At 38.7% G+C, this 22,466-nt stretch overlaps 1 protein-coding gene across 1 annotated transcript in view; it reads right to left on the bottom strand.

Annotated features, from left to right (window-relative positions):
• CHST9 (carbohydrate sulfotransferase 9) overlaps positions 1 to 22,466 on the bottom strand; it is a 201,167-nt gene that overhangs the window by 115,118 nt on the left and 63,583 nt on the right. Inside the window, exon 2 of the mRNA XM_007455366.1 lies at positions 11,997 to 12,035. Within this exon, the coding sequence (XP_007455428.1) occupies positions 11,997 to 12,035 (39 nt within the window). The remainder of the gene's footprint in view (positions 1 to 11,996; positions 12,036 to 22,466) is intronic.

Raw genomic sequence — 22,466 nt, 5'->3', positions numbered from 1 at the left:
TCACTTCTGGCTTGTCTCCTGTTGACCTTAGCTGCCTGGAAGATAATCGGCCAGCCCAGATGTTCTCTGAAAATCTGCCCTCTTAGCAGATTTTTAAGTGCACAGTACGTTATTGTTGATTATAGGTACAATGTTGTACTGCAGGACTGGAGGGCATCTTGCTTGACTGAAATTTTATGCCCGTAGATTAGTAACTTCCTATTTCCCCCTCTCCTCAGACCCTGGTGACCACCATTTCACTCTTTGATTCTATGACTTTGACTATCTTAGGTGCCTCATATAAGTGGATATTTATAATATTTGTCTTTCTGGGTCTAGCTTATTTCACTTAGCATAATGCCCTCAAGCTTCATCCATGTTTCTGTGTGTTGCAGAATATCCTTCTTTTCAAAGGCTGAATAGCATTCCATTGTATGTATATGCCACATTTTCTTTATCCATTCATCTGTCAATGGCTATGAACATGGGAGTGCAAATATCTTTTGAGATCCTGATTTCAATTCTTTTGGGTAAATACCCAGAAGAGGGATTGCTGGAGTACATGGTGGTTCAGTTTTTTGAGGAATCTCCATACTGCTTTTCCATAGTGATTGCACCATTTTGCATCCTCACAAACACTGTATGCAACTACCTAAGAATTCAAGATCAAAGTCTCAATTTCTGAGGCTTCCCTGGTGGCGCAGTGGTTGAGAGTCCGCCTGCCGATGCAGGGGACACGGGTTCGTGCCCCGGTCCGGGAAGATCCCACATGCCGCAGAGCGGCTGGGCCCGTGAGCCGTGGCCGCTGAGCCTGCGCTCCGCAACGGGAGGGGCCACAACAGTGAGAAGCCTGCGTATTGCAAAAAAAAAAAAAAAAAAAAAGTCTCAATTTCTGAATTCTTTATTGCCCTGTTCTACGGCTGTAGGTTTTGCTCTTTGTGAGACTTGCACCCAGGTCCAATATTCCCTCGTTGTAAGTTCTAGCTGAAGAGGGGCTATGCCCATAAAATAACGCACCTGATTTGGAAGGGTGTTCACATCATTCTTTCCCTTCTCTGCATTTTCGGGATTGTTTCGCTAAGCAGCATGATCCATGCCAAGCTTTTTCTTTTCATCTGAAATACAGTCTCTTTATGTTTTCACCCTACAGGCTTTTTTGGAGTAATCTCATCTACTCTGTTGGCATTGATGACGACTGTGTTTACACCACTGACTCCCAAATTTCTAAACTGTGTCTCTCACCTGAGCTCCAGTCTGAAATACGAACGTGTTCAGAGCACATGGCTGTAGATCTTCCCAAAGCACTAAAACCGTGCCTACTTCAGTATGAAGTCCTCCTCTTCTAACCATGCACCTGCCCCAGAGCTCGCTCTCAGGGACTGGCACTCTCAGTCATCCACATCAGGGGCCTTGGAATTCCTCTCAAATTCCCTCACGCTCACCTGCCATTAATAACCAAGTGCTGTTTATTCTTTCTTCAAACTTTTCTCAAATCCACCCACTTCCTCCAGCCCCACTGTCTCTGCAGTAGATGGTCAAGAAGTGTCTTAGCTGGGTAGGTAATAGTGATCTCGAACTTAAGATATCCAAAATAGGGATCTTTTATCCTCAGTTCCTCACTTTATCGTGACAGTCACTTTCCTGTGGTGGTCTGGAACCAAACACTTGATATCTCTGAGGTCTGCCTGTGTTACATTACTTATACAAGTTCTGAAGTCAAATGGTTAAAAAAAAATCGAAATTAGTCACATCTTAGCCTTGGTGTTTACATTTCTTTTTTTTTTTTTTTAAAGACAATGGCGGATGGCAGTGTCTACATATTCATGATATGCTGGTAGCATTGGGGGTTTTGTTTTTTATATAATTGTGTTTATTTTTACTTGTTGACAGTTTGCTTTATTTATTTATTTATGGCTGTGTTGGGTCTTCGTTTCTGTGCGAGGGCTTTCTCTAGTTGTGGCAAGCGGGGGCCACTCTTCATCGCGGTGCGCGGGCCTCTCACTCTCGCGGGCTCTCTCGCTGCGGAGCACAGGCTCCAGACGCGCAGGCTCAGTAGTTGTGGCTCACGGGCCCAGTCGCTCTGTGGCATGTGGGATCTTCCCAGACCAGGGCTCGAACCCGTGTTCCCTGCATTAGCAGGCAGATTCTCAACCACTGCGCCACCAGGGAAGCCCCGGTGTTTACATTTCTATCGGCAAATATGAACTAAAAGTTTAATCATACCTTCCATCTTATATGCAAATCTTTTATTTTTCACCAACAAAGATATTCCTTTGATACTATCTCATGAGTGACAATGCTAAATCTGATAACTTACTAGTGGCAAAAGAGTATGATCCCTAGATCATGCTCTGCACTAGATCCTACTGTGATGATACTGGACACAACAGGGTGGTCTTTGGAGTGAAAAGATTAAAAATGCAAGCTGATCAGAGGCATCTGTTTGCTTTATCTATTTCTACCAACAATCACTGCATGTTACTTAAAAAGAGGAGATAACAAAATCCATCTTTCAGGCCTTTTGTTTGATCGATTTTTACAATCTCAATGACTTTGACTACTGCCAAGTTTAAATGCTTCCTGAAAAATTCAGTGAAATTCAGACATTGTGACTATAATTAGGATACTAAGAATAGGACATTATTGGTTCCTCAGTGTGAAACCAGGATCTAATCCAGATGTGTTAGGAAGTTGTTATTTAAAGACTTCTGCTATGGAGTTAAAAAGTATTCATTTGATTATCTCTCTTGATTTTCTTCCTCATGTGGAGGAGGAAAATGATTTTTTCTTGTTTTCTTGATAAACACAAGAAAGGTAAATTAAATTCTAGGAATGAATTCACATTTTACCTTAAAAAAATTCTGTACATTTGCATCAGGTTAAATAAAGAAATAAGATGCTAACATTCTAATATATTCGACAATCAAAAACATCATCCTAAATGATACAGTCATAACACTCTATGTGTTGGGTATTTTAGGCCCAAAATTATTTTAGCTAAACCACTGTAATGATTTTTTAACATTGTCATTTAATATTAACAAAGAACCAAAGTTACATATGAATTAAGTATGAGTTACGTATTTTGAATATGAGGCAGGTTTTTTTTTTTTTTTACTTTATAATGATGATTCTATAAACACGGTGATTAAGGATATTTCGAATGCTATTGCTTGACTTTCCACAAATGCCCTTATAATTGCTAGGAAGTCAATGCACAGCTGTCCCCCTAGCACACAATGAGCACTACTGTTTGTCACTGCTGAGAAGGCCTGGGTACAGCAGACACTGGGAAGGCAAGCACACACTTGTTCAACAAATGAATGAATAAATGAATGACTTCGCTTCCAAATGGAGTTAGGTTACAGACATTTATATGCAGAACTAATAAAGTTTGCCTTTTAATTTATGGATAAGGAAATGCTCACAGCTCTGAGTTGGTTACAGATAATTCTCCTTACTTCAAATGTACCGTCTATGACGCTCATACCCTTCTCCTGTGTGTTCCCATTTCTCTGGTTTTCTCTTGTCCTCCCCTTACAATTCCTTCCCACCATTCTCAAGGACTTCTTTCCTCAGGAAACTCACAGGGCCATTTTCTGTGTGTGATGAGTTCACAAGGCCACTTGTTGCTTCATTTGTTGAACCAATATTTAATTATTTCAGGCCCTGCGGGAGGCCCCAGGAACAAAACAGAACCATACAAGCAACTTCTGTATTTGTTTTCAATACATTTTCCCGTTTCATTCAAAACCTAGCTCAGAAACCAAGCAAACAGAACATAGAACCTGCAAAGACCTCAATCTCTGGACAGACGTTCCGGGACGGGACATGTTGCTGATATAAACTCACTCAGTAAGGCCCCAGTGCCATGACAGTGCCTGGTAGATGGAGAGCATTCGATAACGCAGAGCTTGTTAAATACATTTAGTAGATCATCCAACAAATACATATTCAACACTTACTAGGCACAAGGTGATAAAGCTTTGCTGATAAAAAAGAGATCCAAGTTCCTGGCCCTCAGGGATATCAGAGCCTAGAGCATCTCTGTCCAATAGAACTTCCAGTGATGATGAAAATGCTCAGCTCCGCACTGTCCACTGAAGTAGCCCCCAGCCACATGTGGCTACTGAACACCTGCTATGCAGCTAGGACAACTTAGGAACTGAATTTTTAATTTTAATTAATTTAAATTTTAATTTAAAACCAAACCAGTATAAAACACTTTTCTATTAAACACACCTTGTCGTTTTGGTGGGACTACATTTTTCTTTAACTGTTGTACCACATACTCTATTAATCTTCATTGCATGTCTGGCAAATGCATAATTTGTAGTATCTCATTTATCATCTTTTATACTGATTACAGGTTGAAATGATAATATTTTTAATATACTGGGTTAAAGAGCATATCATTAAATTAATCTCATCTATTTCTTTTTACTTTTTAAACTGTGGCTACTCAAAATTTTAAATTTACATCTGGGGTTTGAATTGTATTTCTATGGGATATGGCTAATCTAGAAGAAAGCAAGAGAGAGGGAACAAAACCAAAGCAAGCAAACAACTATAAGCAAGCAAATAACTATAAAATCTAGAGAATCTTACAAATATAATCATTCTTTCTGCCTAAGTTAAAACCTTATAGGATACCATATGATCCAGCAATTTAACTTTTGGGTATATACTCAAAAGAATTGACAGCAGAGTCTCAAAGAGATATTTGCACCCCCATGTTCACAGCAGCATTATTATTCATAATAGCCAAAAGGTGGAAGCAACCCAAGTGCCTATTGATGGATGAATGGATAAACAAATTTCAGTATACATGTACAACTGAATATTATTCAGCCTTAAAAGGCAATAAAATCCTGACACATGCTACAGCATAGATGAACCTTGAGGGCATTATACTGAGTGAAATAAACCAGTCACAAAAAGACAAATATTGCATAATTCCATTTATATGAGGTACCTAGAGTAGTCAAGTTCATACAGACAGAAAGTAGAAGGGTGGTTGCCAGAGTTTGGGGGAAGGGAATAAGGGGAGTTGTTTAACAGGTACAGAGTTTGGGTTTTGCAACATGGAAAGAGCTGTATGGATAGATGGTGGTGATGCTGGCACAACAAGGTGAATGTCCTCAATGCCACTGAACTGCACACTTAAAAATGGTTAAGATGGTAACATTTGTTATGTGTATTTATTGCAATTTATTTGCACAAAATTGAGGCCTGAAACATTTTTTAGGTGGTAGAGGAGAAATATTCTTTTTAGCTGCATCACAATAGACTTTACCTTAAAGCCGCGTGGCTCATTGTAAAAGTGAAAAAGAAGAACTTTTATCTGGGTTGATTCTTGAACAACATATATGTGTTCCTTTTATTCACAAGATAAAATAAAGAAAAGTTTTGTAATTTTGTTAGCCAAAAATTACTTCAGTCTTTCATCTTAAATATTCTATAAGAAAGCCACAAGGAATTCCCAAATAAAATGGAAAATAACTCAGATAAAAACGGACTTTCAGGAGGTATATGATAGAGCTTATTAAGGCAGTATAAGCCAAAGCAGTTCTCAACAAAATTAGGCTCACACTGGTTTGAATTTATTTTGGAAGTTGCACCAAAGGGCATCCGAGGTGTGTATATCAGTCAATATAATAGTAGCTACACTTTTGTCTGACCTGATTTGCTCCATTCCCGAGCATTCTAGGTCAATGAGTATTTTGATTAGTTAAAAGTTGTACTTATACTAACAAAGGATTTTAAATGCCCACAGAAATAGAATATAGGTGATCCTGTGGCTTTCTTGTGAAAGGAGTCTTAAGTCATACCTGATTTTCCCACAGAGAAAACAATGAACTTGTATTTCTAACCAAAGGAACAGACGCCCAACTTTTTTTTTTCATAGAAATGATCACAGACATTTTAATCAACTGTAAATGATATACTTGTACACTGTGTCACTGAAAACCTTCTAAAGGGAACGTAGTCATTTGAGCTGAGCAATACAGTAATCAATTGTATAAATTATCCTATTATCTCACTGAAAATCCCTGATAAGATGATTTGTACGACAGGAGAGAAGCCAGGAGACTAGGAGGAAATAAGAAACACCTGCAGACTGCTCACCCCAAAGGTGAGGTTATGACTTGAGTGGCAGTTGGAGGAACTCTCAACGATTATTTTTCTTAAACCCATTTATGTAGCTAATGTTTTTCAGGACAGTGTCAACTACTTAACCAAGAAGAATCTTTATATTTTGGAGAAATTTTAAAAAACATTCCACTTCTAAATCCTAATAAAAAAAGAAAGCTTGTAACCATGTGCGGTGACAAATATTAACTAGACTCCAGAAACACAGGCTCAGCGGCCATGGCTCACGGGCCCAGCCGCTCCGAGGCATGTGGGATCTTCCCGGACCGGGGCACGACCCCGCGACCCCTGCATCGGCAGGTGGACTCTCAACCACTGCGCCACCAGGGAAGCCCCAGGTGTTTGCTTTTTTAAACAGCTTTCCTGAAGCATTGACTCTCTGAACTATGTTAATGAAATCTATTTTAAAAAATAACCAATCTTCTCCGGGTTTGTGGTTTCAGAACAGTATTTGTCAGCGAGTGAAATAAGTTACCTTAGATGCATTTTTCCATCCCCGAAATGGAAGACAGACACACGGGCTATTCATTAAAAGGAGTCCTGAAGAGTTTATTTTTAAACAAACTTCATCTTCCAGCTAGTCGAATTTATGATAGAGAATGAATAAGCAGCACAGCTGTGCCACATTATTCAAAACTCCCTTAAATTTCATTGTATAACACTGCATTTAAAACGGTATGTGTATGCAAACTAAACAAATCTAAAACGATAAATAGCTAATGTGGGAGAAATTGCCAGGTCACCCCACATGGTCAAAGTGCAGGTGTGAAAACGTCTCCTGGAAATTCCCTCCGCATGTTTAATTTGGATTGCTGTTATGGTGCACAGAACAGGATTTATTTGCACAAAATAAACTTGTGATGAGAACTTTTAAGATCTACTTTCTTAGCAACCTTCAGATATGTTATGTAGTATTATTAAGTGACAAGAGCTTTTGCAAGCTATGAACAAGTTGGGATGGTATGCATTTTCAACCTTGATTCTAACTGGAATAATGATTTTCAAAGTGAGAATAAAACATGTAGAATATTAAAAAATATTAAAATCCAAGAAATGATAGACTTTTCAAGAATGATAGTTTACTTAAGCATATTTGTTGCAACACAACCTGCCTGCTAACTTCATGTGTCCTGTTGGTCACCAGTAATGAAGACAATGACAAATTAGGTGTTCTCATGTTCATTTTTGAGGGTTTTTTGAGGTATCGGAACTGTGGCAAAAAGCATTACAAAATAGTAACAGCACAGATGAAAATCACGCTAGATATGCATCCACGTGAAAATTTGCGTTCAATAAATGAGTAACGTGTAAGAAAATGAACATGCTATTCCTGCACAGATGGAAGGATTTATTCAGTATCTAACTTTTTAAAAACCTGAATGACTGCATGTTCAATGTGTGTTTAAAAGTTTTAAAATGGAGGTGCTATTTCTGTTTTAGAACATTTCACAGAAGCGAAAAGCCCAGTCAAAGAGTAAGTAGCAAGATCTAAACTTGCAAAGCAGATGTTCTACCATTTGCTGAATTTCCAATAATAAATTCCACCTTTAAAGTTGAGAAAAAAATAGCATTGTTCTTCTTTACCGGTTACTTTTTGCAAATTATGCAAATGAAAAAAACATCTTGAACTTTAGGGATGTTCTAATGTCATAAATGAAAAGGAGGCAAATTCATTTTGAAACACTCACTATCATCTATACTGATGACTCCATTCTCTGGTCCACTAGGGTTATTCTTTACTTAATACTTAACTGGATTTGAAAGTGTTCTCCTTTTTGGAAAAATTGGAACAATATATATTTAACAGATGGAGTCTGTATAGCCTACCCTAGTAGGGTAGTACCCTAGTAGTACCCTTCTAATTTATCTTTTTCTAAATAATAATTTATGGAACACCTTTCTCTGTGAGAATTTTTTGTATTTTGTGCTGTGTTGCTTTTTTTTTTTTTTTTTTTTTTTTTTTTTGCGGTACGCGGGCCTCTCATTGTTGTGGCCTCTCCCGTTGCGGAGCACAGGCTCCGGACGTGCAGGCTCAGCGGCCATGGCTCACGGGCCCAGCCGCTCTGCGGCATGTGGGATCTTCCCGGACCAGGGCACGAACCCGCGTCCCCTGCATCGGCAGGCGGACTCTCAACCACTGCGCCACCAGGGAAGCCCTGTGTTGCTTTTTAAAGAGCAAGAATTCCTTGACCTCAAAAGGGATTTTTCTAATAAGATAAAAACACTTCAAACTCAATAAAGGTTTTAGGCAGAAATCTATGGAATATAGCTGTTTTTTTTTTTTCTTTTTTCTTCTATTTTTCTGGTGAGGACATTGGGTCCTTAAAATAATCAAGGGCGAATAGGTAATTGACGATATCAGTAACACGACTCCTAATATTTGTCTGTTTACCATTACACCACCACATATTTTTAATATTCTTTACCAACCCAAATAGCCAAATTTAGCTTTGATGTTGCTGGCCATGTTTTACGAATTTGACACGGGTTTCCAAATCCAATGTCAGGAGGCATATGCTTTGAATTATTTTTCAAAAATGACTAAGCTTACCGTAGCTTTTCAAAAATGATATCAGGTTATACATATTCTCTTGTGACTCATTCCTGGCTTATCGAAAACAGCATCATACTTGAAATGACAGCTGGGGTTGCAATCAGGGTGCAAACAACAACTTTTTCCCCCAAAGAAGCTAAATATCTTATAGAAGAATTTTATTTCATAGTCTTAGCCCTATTAATTATATGCTCTACTAAGCAACTCAGTCTAAACTGATTTAGCTAAGTTTTGGAACATGATTCATTCAGTTATATAATGTGAGCCATTTAGAAGGCTTTATTTTGTGTTGATCCGTACACACACAGTAGAACCATTTCAATAAAGTAATAACGGTAAGTAGAATCATAGACATAAAATTGGAAAGAACTTTAGGAATGATCCAACCAAACTCTTCATGAATCTCTTATCAACATCCCTTGCAGGTGATGGCCCAACCTTTGTACAGTTTTACTCACACAATCTCATTCTTTCCAGTCCTGGAGAGGTTTCCTTGTTAGAAAGTTATTTATTTTTCTGAGTAAAAATTTACCTCTGTAACTTTCATCTTAGTGCAAGATTCTTTAAATGAAGAATTAACCAACTTTACCTACCCAAAAAGTTGAGGGTCCTGGAAGTCCCTATTTTAATGGGGATTTTTTTTTTTTTTTTTTTTTTCCTTACAAAAATCCCCAGCAGATCCTCAGTAATATTTACAGGCAATAATCTTCCTTGAAGGCAGGCAGGTATGTGCATTACACACCGAAACAGTATCACCTTCACTATTTTCTCAGCCAGATTTAATAGCTGCATTCTTTAGTTCTCCATCAACCTACTTCCTAGATCCCTCCTTGTTTGATTTATTAAAATTTAGAATTCTTCACACAAGCCACATTTCACTGCTCAGTAGCTACATGTGGCTAGTGGCTACTATGCTGGACAGTGTGGAGACTGAACATTTCTAACACTGCAGAAAGTTCTATGGATGGCACTACTCTAATATATGTTATGATACTGCCTTTTTATGTTTGAGTCTAGAAACTGTACAAAGAAAAAATAGCACACAGGAATGAGATTTTAAGAAACCCATCCCCTTAAAACTGACCCGGATAAGATACAAAAACAGAAAAAAAAAAAAACTTTAAAATAAAAAATGCCACTCCCTTCACATACCAAAGGATACCACTATTCCTCAAAGAGGGTCCTGGAAGTCCCTTTTTTAATGGGGGTTTTTTTTTTTTTTTTTTTGTCTACAGTATTTTTCTTCTAAATTCTTTCTCCCATACTGGGAGATAGACCCAATATAAGCAAAAGGGTGTGGGGTGTATTGTCTAATACAGCAGGCAGGACATAGAATCTGAGCAGAATGAACAACGAATGATGTAAAGAAGTCCAGGCAGGAAGTGAGAAGCAGGGATGCCCATGATGTTCTTGGTATCTCAGGCACATGTTTTATAAAGAGGCAGACATTCATTCTATCACCACAAATTGAACATGGTGATACTTAGGACCACACTTGAAAAGGTTATGTCTCAATTTTGAAAACTCAGACTATCTTTACAAATGTAGATTTCCCGAGGGCAGGATTTGTGTTCTTTGAAATGAGGAGTCAAAAAAAATTCCCCAATAATTTGAGCTCTGTCCATTAGTTCTCCTTGACCTCACTTTCTCATAGAAAGTTTCTTTCACTTTCTCATAGAAATGGGACACATTGACAAGCTGTGAATCAGTTGGGGAAAATTAGCTCCATTAATAAAGGGAGTTTCCTCAGAACCCTGGTGATTAGTGTTCCCTGTTGCCTTAAAAAGATTTTCCAACTGTTGAAAAATATTTTACTAAGCAAGAAACCTAATACAGTGTCAAATTGACTAGCACTATGATTTAAAAAGAAAGCTTAGGAATGGGGGACACTGGGAAGAATAAGGAATGAAGAAATCTGAGTTCATTTCCTGCCTCTCTCTCTAGTCCTTTGTGTCACCTTGGTCACACAGCATATCAGAATCTATGAGCATGGAGGGAACTTAAAGAGGCATTTGGTTTAACACTTTGGCCAATTTAGCTTTCTTCCCAACTATAAAGTTTCTTTAAGCCCATAACTACAGGATCATAGCAATAGCATTTCAGAAACAGTATAAATAATTTTCCCCCAAGGAGCAATAATAGAGGAAAGCACATCTGTGAGGACACCAGATACTTGCTTGCCTACACATTTTTTTTGGTATTCGTGATCAGGTTTTAAAAGAGCCAAAAGGAGAATGCAAACAATAACATCTAAGAGGGAAATCATGCAGGTAGTAAGTTGCCCAGTTGTCTGAGATGAATGCTAAGGTTGGGAAGGAGAAAAGAGACAGGGGCTTAGGCTATTTATACATTTTTTGATTAACACACATTTTGGTCTTCTGTTGACTTCACTGTTTGGAAACACACATAATACATTGTTACCAGACTAAAAATTGAAAAAAGATGGTGTTTGGGAGTAATGTGTCTTTATGTTGGGCGTCCTCACATATCATAAAATAGTGGGTTGGTGAAGACTTCGGAAGGGTGGTGGGCATAGGTGTATATGCCAAATTAGAATTCTCTATAAATTTTGACAATTTTAGGGCATTGGGAGCTGGAAGACTGCCCTTATGCATAGATTTAATTGGTAAATTTATCTTACCTTATGACTTTAAGCCAAAAGCCAAGTGATGAAAATATGGAAATGTAAAGACTCATTTTTGTATTAGATAGCAAATATTAGCCCCTACTATGTGCAATGGCATTGCGCCAAAGCATCGCTCACTTCTGAATATATATTAGGATTTAGAAGTGGAATGTTTTTTAAAATTTCTCCAAAATATAAAGATTCTTCTTGGTTAAGTAGTTGACACTGTCCTGAAAAACATTAGCTACATAAATGGGTTTAAGAAAAATAATCGAGATTCATATGTATTTGGGAAGATGAAATAGTTGTCAACGATTACAACCTTCATATTTTGAAATAGTGCTTGCAACACTTACCTTTTAAATGGATAATCATGGAAAAATTAAATAACAGACCATCTCATTTTTGTTTGAATAGAAAGATTCAACAAAAGATTCAAACAAAAGATTCAACAAACAAAAAAAATTTTTGTTTGAATAGAAAGAAAAGGACATGACTGATGTGGAAGTGAAAAAGCTAAGTGCATTCATTCATTTTAATTAATTTAAAATCAGTCAAGTCTAGGATTATAAACTATTACATTTTTAGGTGAGTTTTTGAATACTACATTGCAAATAGATTTTTTTTTTCAAGGTGGAAGTAAAAACACGACATAAAGCTGAGGCCAATTAGTCAACATCTTACCTGAAGCTGCTCTTTGTTCTCTTTTCTGCTCCACTCTCCCTGAAATAAGAAGTGGCAGATCAGTTGCAATGTGCAGCCATGAGAATATGATGCAACTAAGACGAAAGCCCAATTTATGGTAATTTCCAGACACAGTCACTAGGTCAGCCGTGTCCAACTTTCTTCTAGAGATGACTGGGCACAAAGGAAAGGGGTGAAAAATATTCTCAAATCAATTTACGAAAGTCAAAAATTAATGAGTATGCATTAAACATGCTTCTGGGTTTAAAAAATCTTGTTAGTAAGAGCCATTTACTCAACAATAAACCTACAAGGTGCAAATCCCCATAGAACAAACTGTTCTACATGGGGGTAGACACCTGACTGAGATAAGACCATGGCCTCTTACAACATACTTGGGAAGGTAAAGGACAGACAATATAACATGAAATGAGATGTGCCCCCAAAGGGTATAAATGTTTAAAGACATGAGAGGATAAAACGATTATTTTAAGAAATAAAAGCGTGCCTATGAAGTTACGGAGAAAGTAGTATTTGATTTGGACCTTGAGAGATACATGTGATTTGGGGAATTTGAAAAGGGGAAAGGATCGATTCTTGGCAAAAGAAACAGTAATGGGCTATGTAGGACAAGGCTATTTGAGCAAGAAGGGTCATGTTTAGGGCTTGCTTTAAAAACCTGAATGAGAGTAGCTTTCCATAGGAGGAAGTATCCTAGAGCAGCAGTCCCCAACCTTTTTGGCACCAGGGACCGGTTTCGTGGAAAACAATTTTTCCACGGACGAGGGAGGGGAGGGATGGTTCACGGGGTAATGCGAGCGATGGGGAGCGGTGGGGAGCGATGGGGAGCGGCAGATGAAGCCTTGCTCGCTCGCTCGCCGCTCACCTCCTGCAGCCTGGCTCCGAAGGTCTGCGGCCGGGGAGTTGGGGACCCCTGTCCCAGAGGTGGGGCAAGAGGTCATTGGTTGCATATGACAGTGGGAGCAGAGAGTAGGGAAGTGAGGGGTGTAGGAGACGGTGGGAAGGCAGAACCTATAGGGCCCAGGAGTTTACAGAATGTGAAGTGCAAAGGAAAAGGAAAGGTCAAGATGAATGGCTGCTAGTTGACTTTGGATGTGGCGATGCAATTTGGGGAAATGGTAAAATAGGGTGGGAGCATGGGAAGGATGAGTTCACTTTTAGACTTCATAAGTTTGAAGTGCTACCAGGAGATGGAGCTTGGGAGAGAGATCAAAACCGAAATTATAGATGCAGAAAATGTCCATCTTGAGAAGATGGCTGGAGCTGAGGGGGGACATGGAAGCGTAAAGACAGACAGAACAGAGGGCTGGGCTGAAGACAGTGACCAAGAAAACAAAAATTCTACTCTTGTTTTGTGATGAAGGACGATGAGAAGACAGAAGGAGAAGCAGACCTCCCCGGAGATCGAAAGAGCACAAAGACATGTACCATAAATAAAGTTTTAAGAAATATCAGGGGTGCCAACAGCATCCGATACCGCTGAGTTCACGCGGTTGTTGCTAGACTATGAGTGAGACGTTTTAGCAGAGAAGGGATAGTAAGAGGCTGTGAGGGTCTGAAGAGCAGTGGGCGATGAGGAAGATGAGGCTGAGGAGGAAATGACTTGTTCACGACATTTGCCAGCACAAACATGAATGAGATGAGGTAACAGTTTGGGCAGGAGTTTAGTCAGGGTTTCTGGGACACTTCAGCATGTTTACAGGCTTAGATCGGAAACATTGCACCAGGGCAGTGTAAACACCACAGTTGAGGTGAGAGCCTTGGTTTTGTGATGAGTAAGTGAGGGCCACCCTTCCAGCCATCACCTTCTTGTCATTTATCAACTTGTCACAGATGGAGCTAGTTACTGAGAGTTTATGGAAGCTGCATGTAAACTTTAAGTTTTTCTACCAGCCCTTCGTGTCTTTTAAAATCCTAGACTGTAAGGTGGAAAACGTATAATCCTTCCCTTGTGCAGCTGCCCAAAGTGTAGAATTCATTTAACTGGCATCTTGATTAATCTCACATTCTATTCATTTGGGTGATTTCCAGAGGACTTGTTTGATGCAATTTATTTCAATGATACAAACAGATAAATGGCATGAATGGCCCATTTAAAGGTTTCATTCATTACCAAGTATGATGGGGTACCTCCTCATTTAAGATTTTTATTGGGCAAGCCACTATGTACCTTTGATTATAAATTTTTGTGTACTAGAGGCCTCAAACACTTTCATGAATTTTCAAAAATGCTATTCAAGTCCTGAATTATTAAAAAATATAAAAAAGATGTTTAAAAAACCCCATCTTTTGGGAGAGTCTTTAACTTGTCTAAGAATGCATCATACATCCTTAAAGTTGACAATGAATGTATTGAAGATTAATAACAGGGTGTGGTAGCCAGCCTCCAAGGTGACCCCCATGATCCTCGTCTTCCCACCTCCTGGCATTTGTATCCTTGTGTTGTCTGCTCCCACACTGAATTAGACCGACTTGTAAACAGTAGGGTTTTGCAGAAATAATCAAGTGTGACTTCCAAGGTTGGGCCTCAAAAAACATTGTGGCTTCCATTTTGTTGTCTCTCAGAGTACTTCCTCTGAGGAAAGCCAGATAATATGTTACAAGGACATCCAAGCAGCCCAAGGGAGAGACCCATGTGGCAAGGAACTGAGGCCTCCTGTCAACAGCCAATGAGGAACTGAGGCCTCTAGTCAACAGCCAATGGGGAATTGAGGCCTCCGTCAACAGCCAAAGAGGAACTGAGACCTCCTGTTCATAGCCAGTGAGGAACCAAGGGCTCCAGTCAACAACCAATGAGGAACTGAGACCTCCTGCCAGCAGTCAGCATCAACTTGCCCGCACATGAGCAGCCCATTCTCTAGCCTCACTCAAACCTTCACATGGCCGCAGCTCTGGCTGTCTCCTTGACTGCAACTTCCTGCGAGACCCTGACCCAGAACAACCCAACCAGCCACTCCAGAGTTCCCCACAGAAACTGTGTGACATGATAAATGTTTACTGTTGTTTTCAGCTGCTAAGTTTTGGGTAAACTGTTATACAGTATTATATAACTAATACTTATGGGATAATTGTATTATGAAAGTTTGGGTTCATTTACCACTTAATAGAATATACCTACAGTGATGTTACTTGAGGCAGATCAATCAGTCACCCTGACTTTCTCATCTGTACGGTGGGGATCAGAGCCTGCTTATCCCGAATGTTGTGAGGATTAAATAAGTCCGTATGCAGAGCCAGCAAGAAATGGAGGAAACTAACACAAAATACTGGGGTTAGAGGTTTCAGAAGGGAGCCTGGAAGGCATTGCTGATAATGTTTTTTCACTGAGATCTCAAACAGTTCTCTGCCCTTGTGTTATATGAAAGGACTCTGTAAAACTGTGCAATGCTGTATAAATCTTCTGCATTCGTTTTATTATGCTATTAGTTCTGTTATAGGAATCACTTAGATTTCTATTCTTAGTTACGTATAAACTTCAAATGAGAAAAATAAAAACTGGATAAATAAGACAATCTTATATTGATCAAGAGACACAGAGATTGCACTGCTTAACTGGAGATAACCCTCTAGATTTCTTTTTTGGTCTCTTTATCTTGATCTGTATGGGTGAGCTTATCTCTCAGTGCTCACCTTCACAGAAAGATGATGTGAGACCTACATCTCCAGCTCCAAAATCTACCTAGGTGTTAGGTCTACTGGAATCTCTACCTGTATTTTCTACTTCACAACACAAGTCCTTAACTTAAACCATTATATTCCCCTCCCAAACTGCTTTTCTTTAGTGCTATCCTCCTATCTGCTTAGGCACCCAAACATGAAACCTAAGAATCATCAGCTCCTCCCTTTCACTCAACCTCAGACCACTACATTCTCTCTCTACAGGGCCTTTCAGATCTAACCTCTCCTTTCTCGTTGCCATTGTCCTGTTTCATAAACTTGATATTTCTTCCTGGGGTTATTTTCTACAGGCTCCTAACTGATTTCTTTGGTTTTAGCGATCGTTTTTCCATCCTTGCAGTCTGATCTCTATTAAAGATTAAAATACACATTCCCTAATATGAAACTGATGACCCTGGAAGATTTGGCCATGACCTACCTTCTGCTACCACCCCTGAAGCACCATACAGAACACTTACCAACTATGTCAGGAATTGTACCTCCCCCACTAACTCCCTGTGCATGACGTTTCTGCTTCCTGGAATGTCCTGTCATGTCCTTTGGGCCTATCAAAACTCTATTCATCCTTCAGAGCTGAGCTCAGATGCTGGCCCTTCTGTGAAGCCTTCGGCTTTGTGTCACCTCCCGCAATGGTCCACTCCCTGCAGAATTAATCATCCTTCTTTCTATGCTCCTTTAGTCCTTTATTTGTACCTTTGCTACAGCACTAACTCCAGTGTTTGGTTTATAATCAATTGCGTGTTTATTTCCCCAGCTGGACTGCGCCTCCTTTAGGGCAAGGGGTGTATCCTATGCCTCTCTGTCTCCTCACGCCTCACAGTGCCTGGAACACAAATGCTTGCAACTGAGTGGACACAAGGGAGACTTATGTATCATCCCAACCCTCCTTCAAATTCTAAAGAACATGAAAGCTATTTTACTGCTGCTAACATTGAGCGCAAGTACAACCAAGAACAGAGCTTTTACCAAGTGTCTACATTACAACTGACAACCTAGAAAGCTATTATATTAGAAAAGTGGGTGATAAAATAACAGAGGCTATCAGAATAATGAACACACATTTTGCTCTAGTTGTGCTTTATTGTAACACAGATTCTACTTTAAGAACAAAGCATTAAAGTATGGTTTGCATCTTACTTCTCTTTAAGCCTGGATCTAGCACTCCACCTGTGAGGAAACAAAATGGACTCTAATTTCATAAAAATGGACTTTGCAGGGTCCAACTTTTCTTCTGAGAAAATGTATTTAGTTGAACACTAAAATTCCACATCTCATGACTATTTATTTATATAAACTGAGTTCTGATATTTTTAAAAGCTGTTTTAGACTTGGGGTTGATATGGTTTCATGGAGAAACATTAAACATATATCCACTTATAGCTCATTTCAGTAGTTCAGTACGGAAATAGTTCCTTAATCGAAGTGATTGTTTCTGATCTTTTAAAACCACAGGCACGTAACGGCAATCCAAGATGTCTCACCAATAATGAGCAGGGTGTTTGTACCACAACTCAGTATCTTATGTCACTTCTAATGAAAAGAAAATTTTGTGCACACATATATATGTATTTATGTGTGTATATATATACAAATAGTGGGTATACACATATGTGTGTGTACATATATGCATATATACATACATATAATGCATTACATATATGTACATGTGATATATATCTTGTAATTTTACAATCTGACATAGTCTAATCTCCAAAATATACTCTCTCTTCTACCTGCTTCCATCATTGTGTAATAAAGTGTGTCATGGAATCTTATCAAGCTTCCCTCACTGCACTACCAATTTCTCAGTGCCAATTCTGAGTGTGCATTCAGTCACAGGCGTTTTATCTGCCCTGCTCTGAGAGGTATTATTAATCACATCCTGTTGCTAGGATACCTGAGAATGTTCATTTATGTCCGATGTTTCTTTGGCAAAATGCACTATGAAGATGGCATAGAATCATGACAAGGAAAATTACTGTGCACATGCTACTTATTTTTAAAAAGGCAGCGGGGGAGAGTAACATAACTACCAGATAATATAATGTGAACTCCCATGAATTTTTTTTTTAATACCGTTTGTTTCACCTAGACTTTAATGGAAGAGTGCTGGCAATATTTCTGGATAATGAGAATCTGTAGTACTTACTTCTGAGTTAACTAGGAAAAGTAGAAGGAGGTAGGGTTTTAATTCTGCTTCCTTTATAGGGACTTAGAGAGGGCAGGGCTTTAAGATTCACTCACTTCAAATGCCTCAGTTACAGACGGGGTTACTACGTTACAGTGCTAGCTGATTTGTAGAGCCAGCCTAATACACAGATCACCACTATTGCATATTTAGCTATTTTAATGCAAGAGCTAAGAGAAAAGTAATCTTCAGAATGAGCATTTGAGTAATGGGGGAAAAAATGCCTTTATCAATAGCTTAAAAAATTACTGTTGTTTTGGGTATTAGTATACCAAAGATTCCTGCTTATTGATTGTAATCAGAGAGAATATGAATTTTATACATTTTATATATTCACCTAAATGCAAATAAGTCACCTACATGCAAGGTTTTTCTTAGTCAATCTCTTCCCACAGGAAACAGCATGATATAGTGAAATAAACATGGACTTTGGAGTTAGATGGAGTGACTTCCTGTCTTAACCACTGGTCCCTAGGAGCTATGTAAACCCTGGGAACAAGGCATAGAGTATCTCTTCAATACATGTTCCTTTCTGTTGTCTCGTCTTCTCTCTCAAGTGCTTGTGTGTGTGTGTGTGTGTGTGTGTGTGTGTGTGTGTGTGTGTATGTGTGTGTGTGTACACAAGACATACATATACATAGTATCTGTTTATCTATATTTATCTATTGTATTTATCTCTACCTAACTCTTGTATTTCAACTGAAAATATAAACAATTTGAGTTTTACTTCCAATATTGTTTCCAAGTGGCATTAGCAGAGTGCTATTTTTATAATCATGCTAATAATAGTAGCTAATGTTTATTAAACAATATCTATGTGCTCATCGCTGTAATCAACATATTATATGTGTTAATTCATTTTATCTTCACAGTATTATGAGACTTTACAAACATTCTACCGATTTTCAGGTAAGAAAACTTGGTAGAAATTTGGTAAATAACTTTGCCAAATCACTGAACTACTTAGTGGCAAATAAATAACGAGAGGATAAAAAATAGTTGGGGTGAAAGGTAGGGAGGAGTAAGGATTTGGATATCTATCCATAAGCCGTATATAATCAGTCCCTAGGTTTGGAGGTTTGCCTGAATAAATTATTTTGTTAAAATATTTCCACAGACTTTTTAAAAACTAGCTCTTCATTATTTATCAAATTATATGTTTGAATAAATGAACTGCTTATTTTAGCTGCTAAATACCTAGTAATAATGTTTCAGGAGTAGAATGCCAAAAAGACCTTCAGATTTTGAACTTTTTTAGTAGTTTGGTATTTATTTAGTACCTACTATGAGTCGGGCACCCTAATAACACTTAAAAATTAGTTACTTTAATTTTCACAACTAACTGAGTCTATATTTTTAAAAGCTATTTTAGACTTGGGGTTGATATGGTTTCATGGAGAAACATTAAATATATATCCACTTATAGCACATTTCAGTTCTTCAGTACAGAAATAGTCCCTTAATTGAAGTGATTGTGTCTGATCTTTTAAAAGCACGGACACATACATGGCAATCCAACGATGTCTCACCAATAATGAGCAGGGTGCTTGTATCACAAGTCAGTATCTTATGCCACTTCTAATGAAAAGAAAATTTTGTGCACACATATATACATATTTATGTGTATACACATATACAAATAGTGGGTATACACACATATATGTGTGTATATATATTCATATATCTACATATACATAATGCATTACATTTATGTACATGTGGTGTGTGTCCTGTGATTTTACAATCAGATATAGTCCAATCTCCAAAATATACGCTCTTCTACCTGCTTCCATCATTGTGTAATAAAGTCTGTCATGGAATCTCATCAAGCTTCCCTCACTGCACACCAATTTCTCAGTCGCCAATTCATGGAGTAGATGAAAATTACTTCCATTTTCCAGTGGAGAAAGGAGGCTCAGGAAATTCTCTGAAATGGCACAAGCTTCCAGTTAGTGATTAGCAGGATTCGACTTTGAAGCTGAGATTTGAAGCTCACCCTTTCTGAGCTTACTGGCTGCGGTGATTACAGGCAGGTCTGTAGAGAGGTAAAGAGCTCCTCCACTTAATCAATGTGGGACCCTGGCACATCATTTAACCTCTCTAAATTGTATTTATCTGGAAATAGGGATAATACTGGTTCCTACTTCACAGGGTCATTGTGAGGGTTAAACAAAATAATGTGTTTGATAATAGTCCTAAATATTTTGAGTGCGTAATGCAATCGCGTTTATAACGTTCTCACTTCAGTGCCTGGAAAATAGCAACATAGCGTATTGCCAGGTGTTTCTCTTCATGAATGTTCCATGTCCGGTGGTCCCTGGTAACATATGATACGTCTACATATTCTCAAGGTCAATGGCTTTGTTTACACAAATATCATAAAGTTTATTTTGAGCGTTTCTTCAGATTTTTACCATCACATCTCTTTCTTGCTTTCCCTTAGAATTTCTAATCGAGAAATAGCCTTGCACTTTAGTGAATTCCTTTCCTCTCCTCGTAACTCTTTCCAAATACAAATTGGTTTGATAAAACACATTGATATGGCAAAACTCTCCCCAATTATGAGCTCAGATGACACGATTTTAGAACCCAGCATGTGTGGTCCAAATCCCTACCCATATTTTGTACTGACCAGCAGCCATGGAACTGTCAACAGCCTGATACGGTCTAAATAGAAAGGGAGAGCTTTTCTAGAAACTAGAGGACCTCATTACCAGAACTTATTCCTTGAAACAAATGGTAAGACCTTGAACAACTTGACATTTCCGAGATTCACAGGTCTCTTTAGTTAGATAGGTAAATACTATCTGTCAATAATAGCAAGAGAAGTTGTACAAACAGGGATGTGAGAAGATTTTAAGTACCGTGCTATAGGGCAGGAACAGAGACACATAACTAAGCCACTGTAAAGACCAGCTAGTCTAAAACCAAAAAGGACCTATTATATAGCGCAAGGAACTCTGATCAATATTATATAACAACCTAAATGGGAGAAGTTGAAAAAGAATAGATACATGTATATGTATAACTGAATCACCCTGTTGTACACCTGAAACTAACACAACATTGTTAATCAACTATACTCCAATATAAAATAAAAAGTTAAAAAAAATAGACTGTAGAAACTGCATAGTTTCTCTTTGGTCAATTGTACAAAAAGGCAGAGGAGTTTATTTTATTACTGATACCTGGATTTATGCTGATGCTGAAACGGCACTGGCCTCAGCAGACACTGTGATGAGCCTCTATGGCTGTGGACCCTCACCACCCTCCTGCACATTTAGATAAACTCCACTTGCTCTTTTGTCCATTTCTATTTGCTGAGTTGATGTGTCACTAGGATGCTTAGGCAGACAGAGCCATTATGAGCACACTGCATGCTGTGAGCTCCAGACAGTATATACTGAGCCACAGAAAACGGCCCTTCAGAAACGTATCGATACCGATAGATCTGGCCTCTGAGGTTGGCCATCTGCCCTGGCAGAGCTGATACTCCATCTGTGCCCCCCAGCCCTGGGGTCTGCCATCCGTCATCGTGTGTAAAAAGCCTGAGAAGAACTGAATGCTCAAAGATTTTTCCTGGGCTGACCCCTCTACAGAGAAATAGGAAAATCAGTAGGAGAAACAACAGTTTTATGTTCTCTTGGAAATTCTCAAGTATAGAATTTCTTCCGACTTAGATCCACTTGACAAGCACATAATTAATGTGACAAGCAACAGTTCCTTTCAGATTCCCAACATTGGCCTGGGTGAATTAAATCTTAAAGTAAACCTTTTGATATTCAGAACCTCATTCTGAAGCAGTCATTTGTTGGCAGAGAAGTTTTCTGGAAGACTTTTAGATGTTGAGGTCAGATTGGAAAAAAAATCCAATCAACCCAAACCCAGGTCTTAAATATCTCTGCAAAATGGGAATGCTAGTTTTACTAATATATGTTTCAGCTACTGACCAAAGCAGGGATGTGTGCATTTGTACTTTCCTTTGTACAATAACATGTTCTTTGTATGTTAGGTGTGAATAATTATTCTTTTTTAAAATAAATTATTTTATTTTATTGTATTTATTTACTTTTTGGCTGCGTTGGGTCTTCGTTGCTGCACACAAGCTTTTCTCTAGTTGCGGCGAGCGGGGGCTACTCTTCGTTGCGGTGCGCAGCCTTCTCGTTGTGGTGGCTTCTCTTGTTGTGGAGCACGGGCTCTAGGCGCACGGCCTTCAGTAGTTGTGGCACGTGGGCTCAGTAGTTGTGGCTCACGGGCCCTAGAGCACAGGCTCAGTAGTGTAGTGCACAGGCTTAGTTGCTCTGCGGCATGTGGGATCTTCCCGGACCAGGGCTCGAACCTGTGTCCCCTGCACTGGCAGGCAGATTCTTAACCACTGCGCCACCAGAGAAGCCCCGTGAATAATATTCTTAAGTGACATAATATTCTAGGTGCCCTTGGAATCTTCATTATATAAAAGAAATAGGAATGAATTATTTTTCAAAATAAAGGATCTTTTCATAATATAATTATTCAGTCCTGTGCTAGAATAACAATGACCATGTTTTAAGAGGTGGAGTCAGTTTCCTTCCTGCTGAACTGTC

This window comes from Lipotes vexillifer, unplaced genomic scaffold (genome assembly GCF_000442215.2).
Source record: "Lipotes vexillifer unplaced genomic scaffold, Lipotes_vexillifer_v1.1 scaffold1018, whole genome shotgun sequence".
Classification (NCBI taxonomy): Eukaryota; Metazoa; Chordata; class Mammalia; order Artiodactyla; family Lipotidae; genus Lipotes; species Lipotes vexillifer.
Note: the sequence above shows the minus strand (reverse complement) of the source record. Positions and strands in the feature narration are given on the sequence as shown.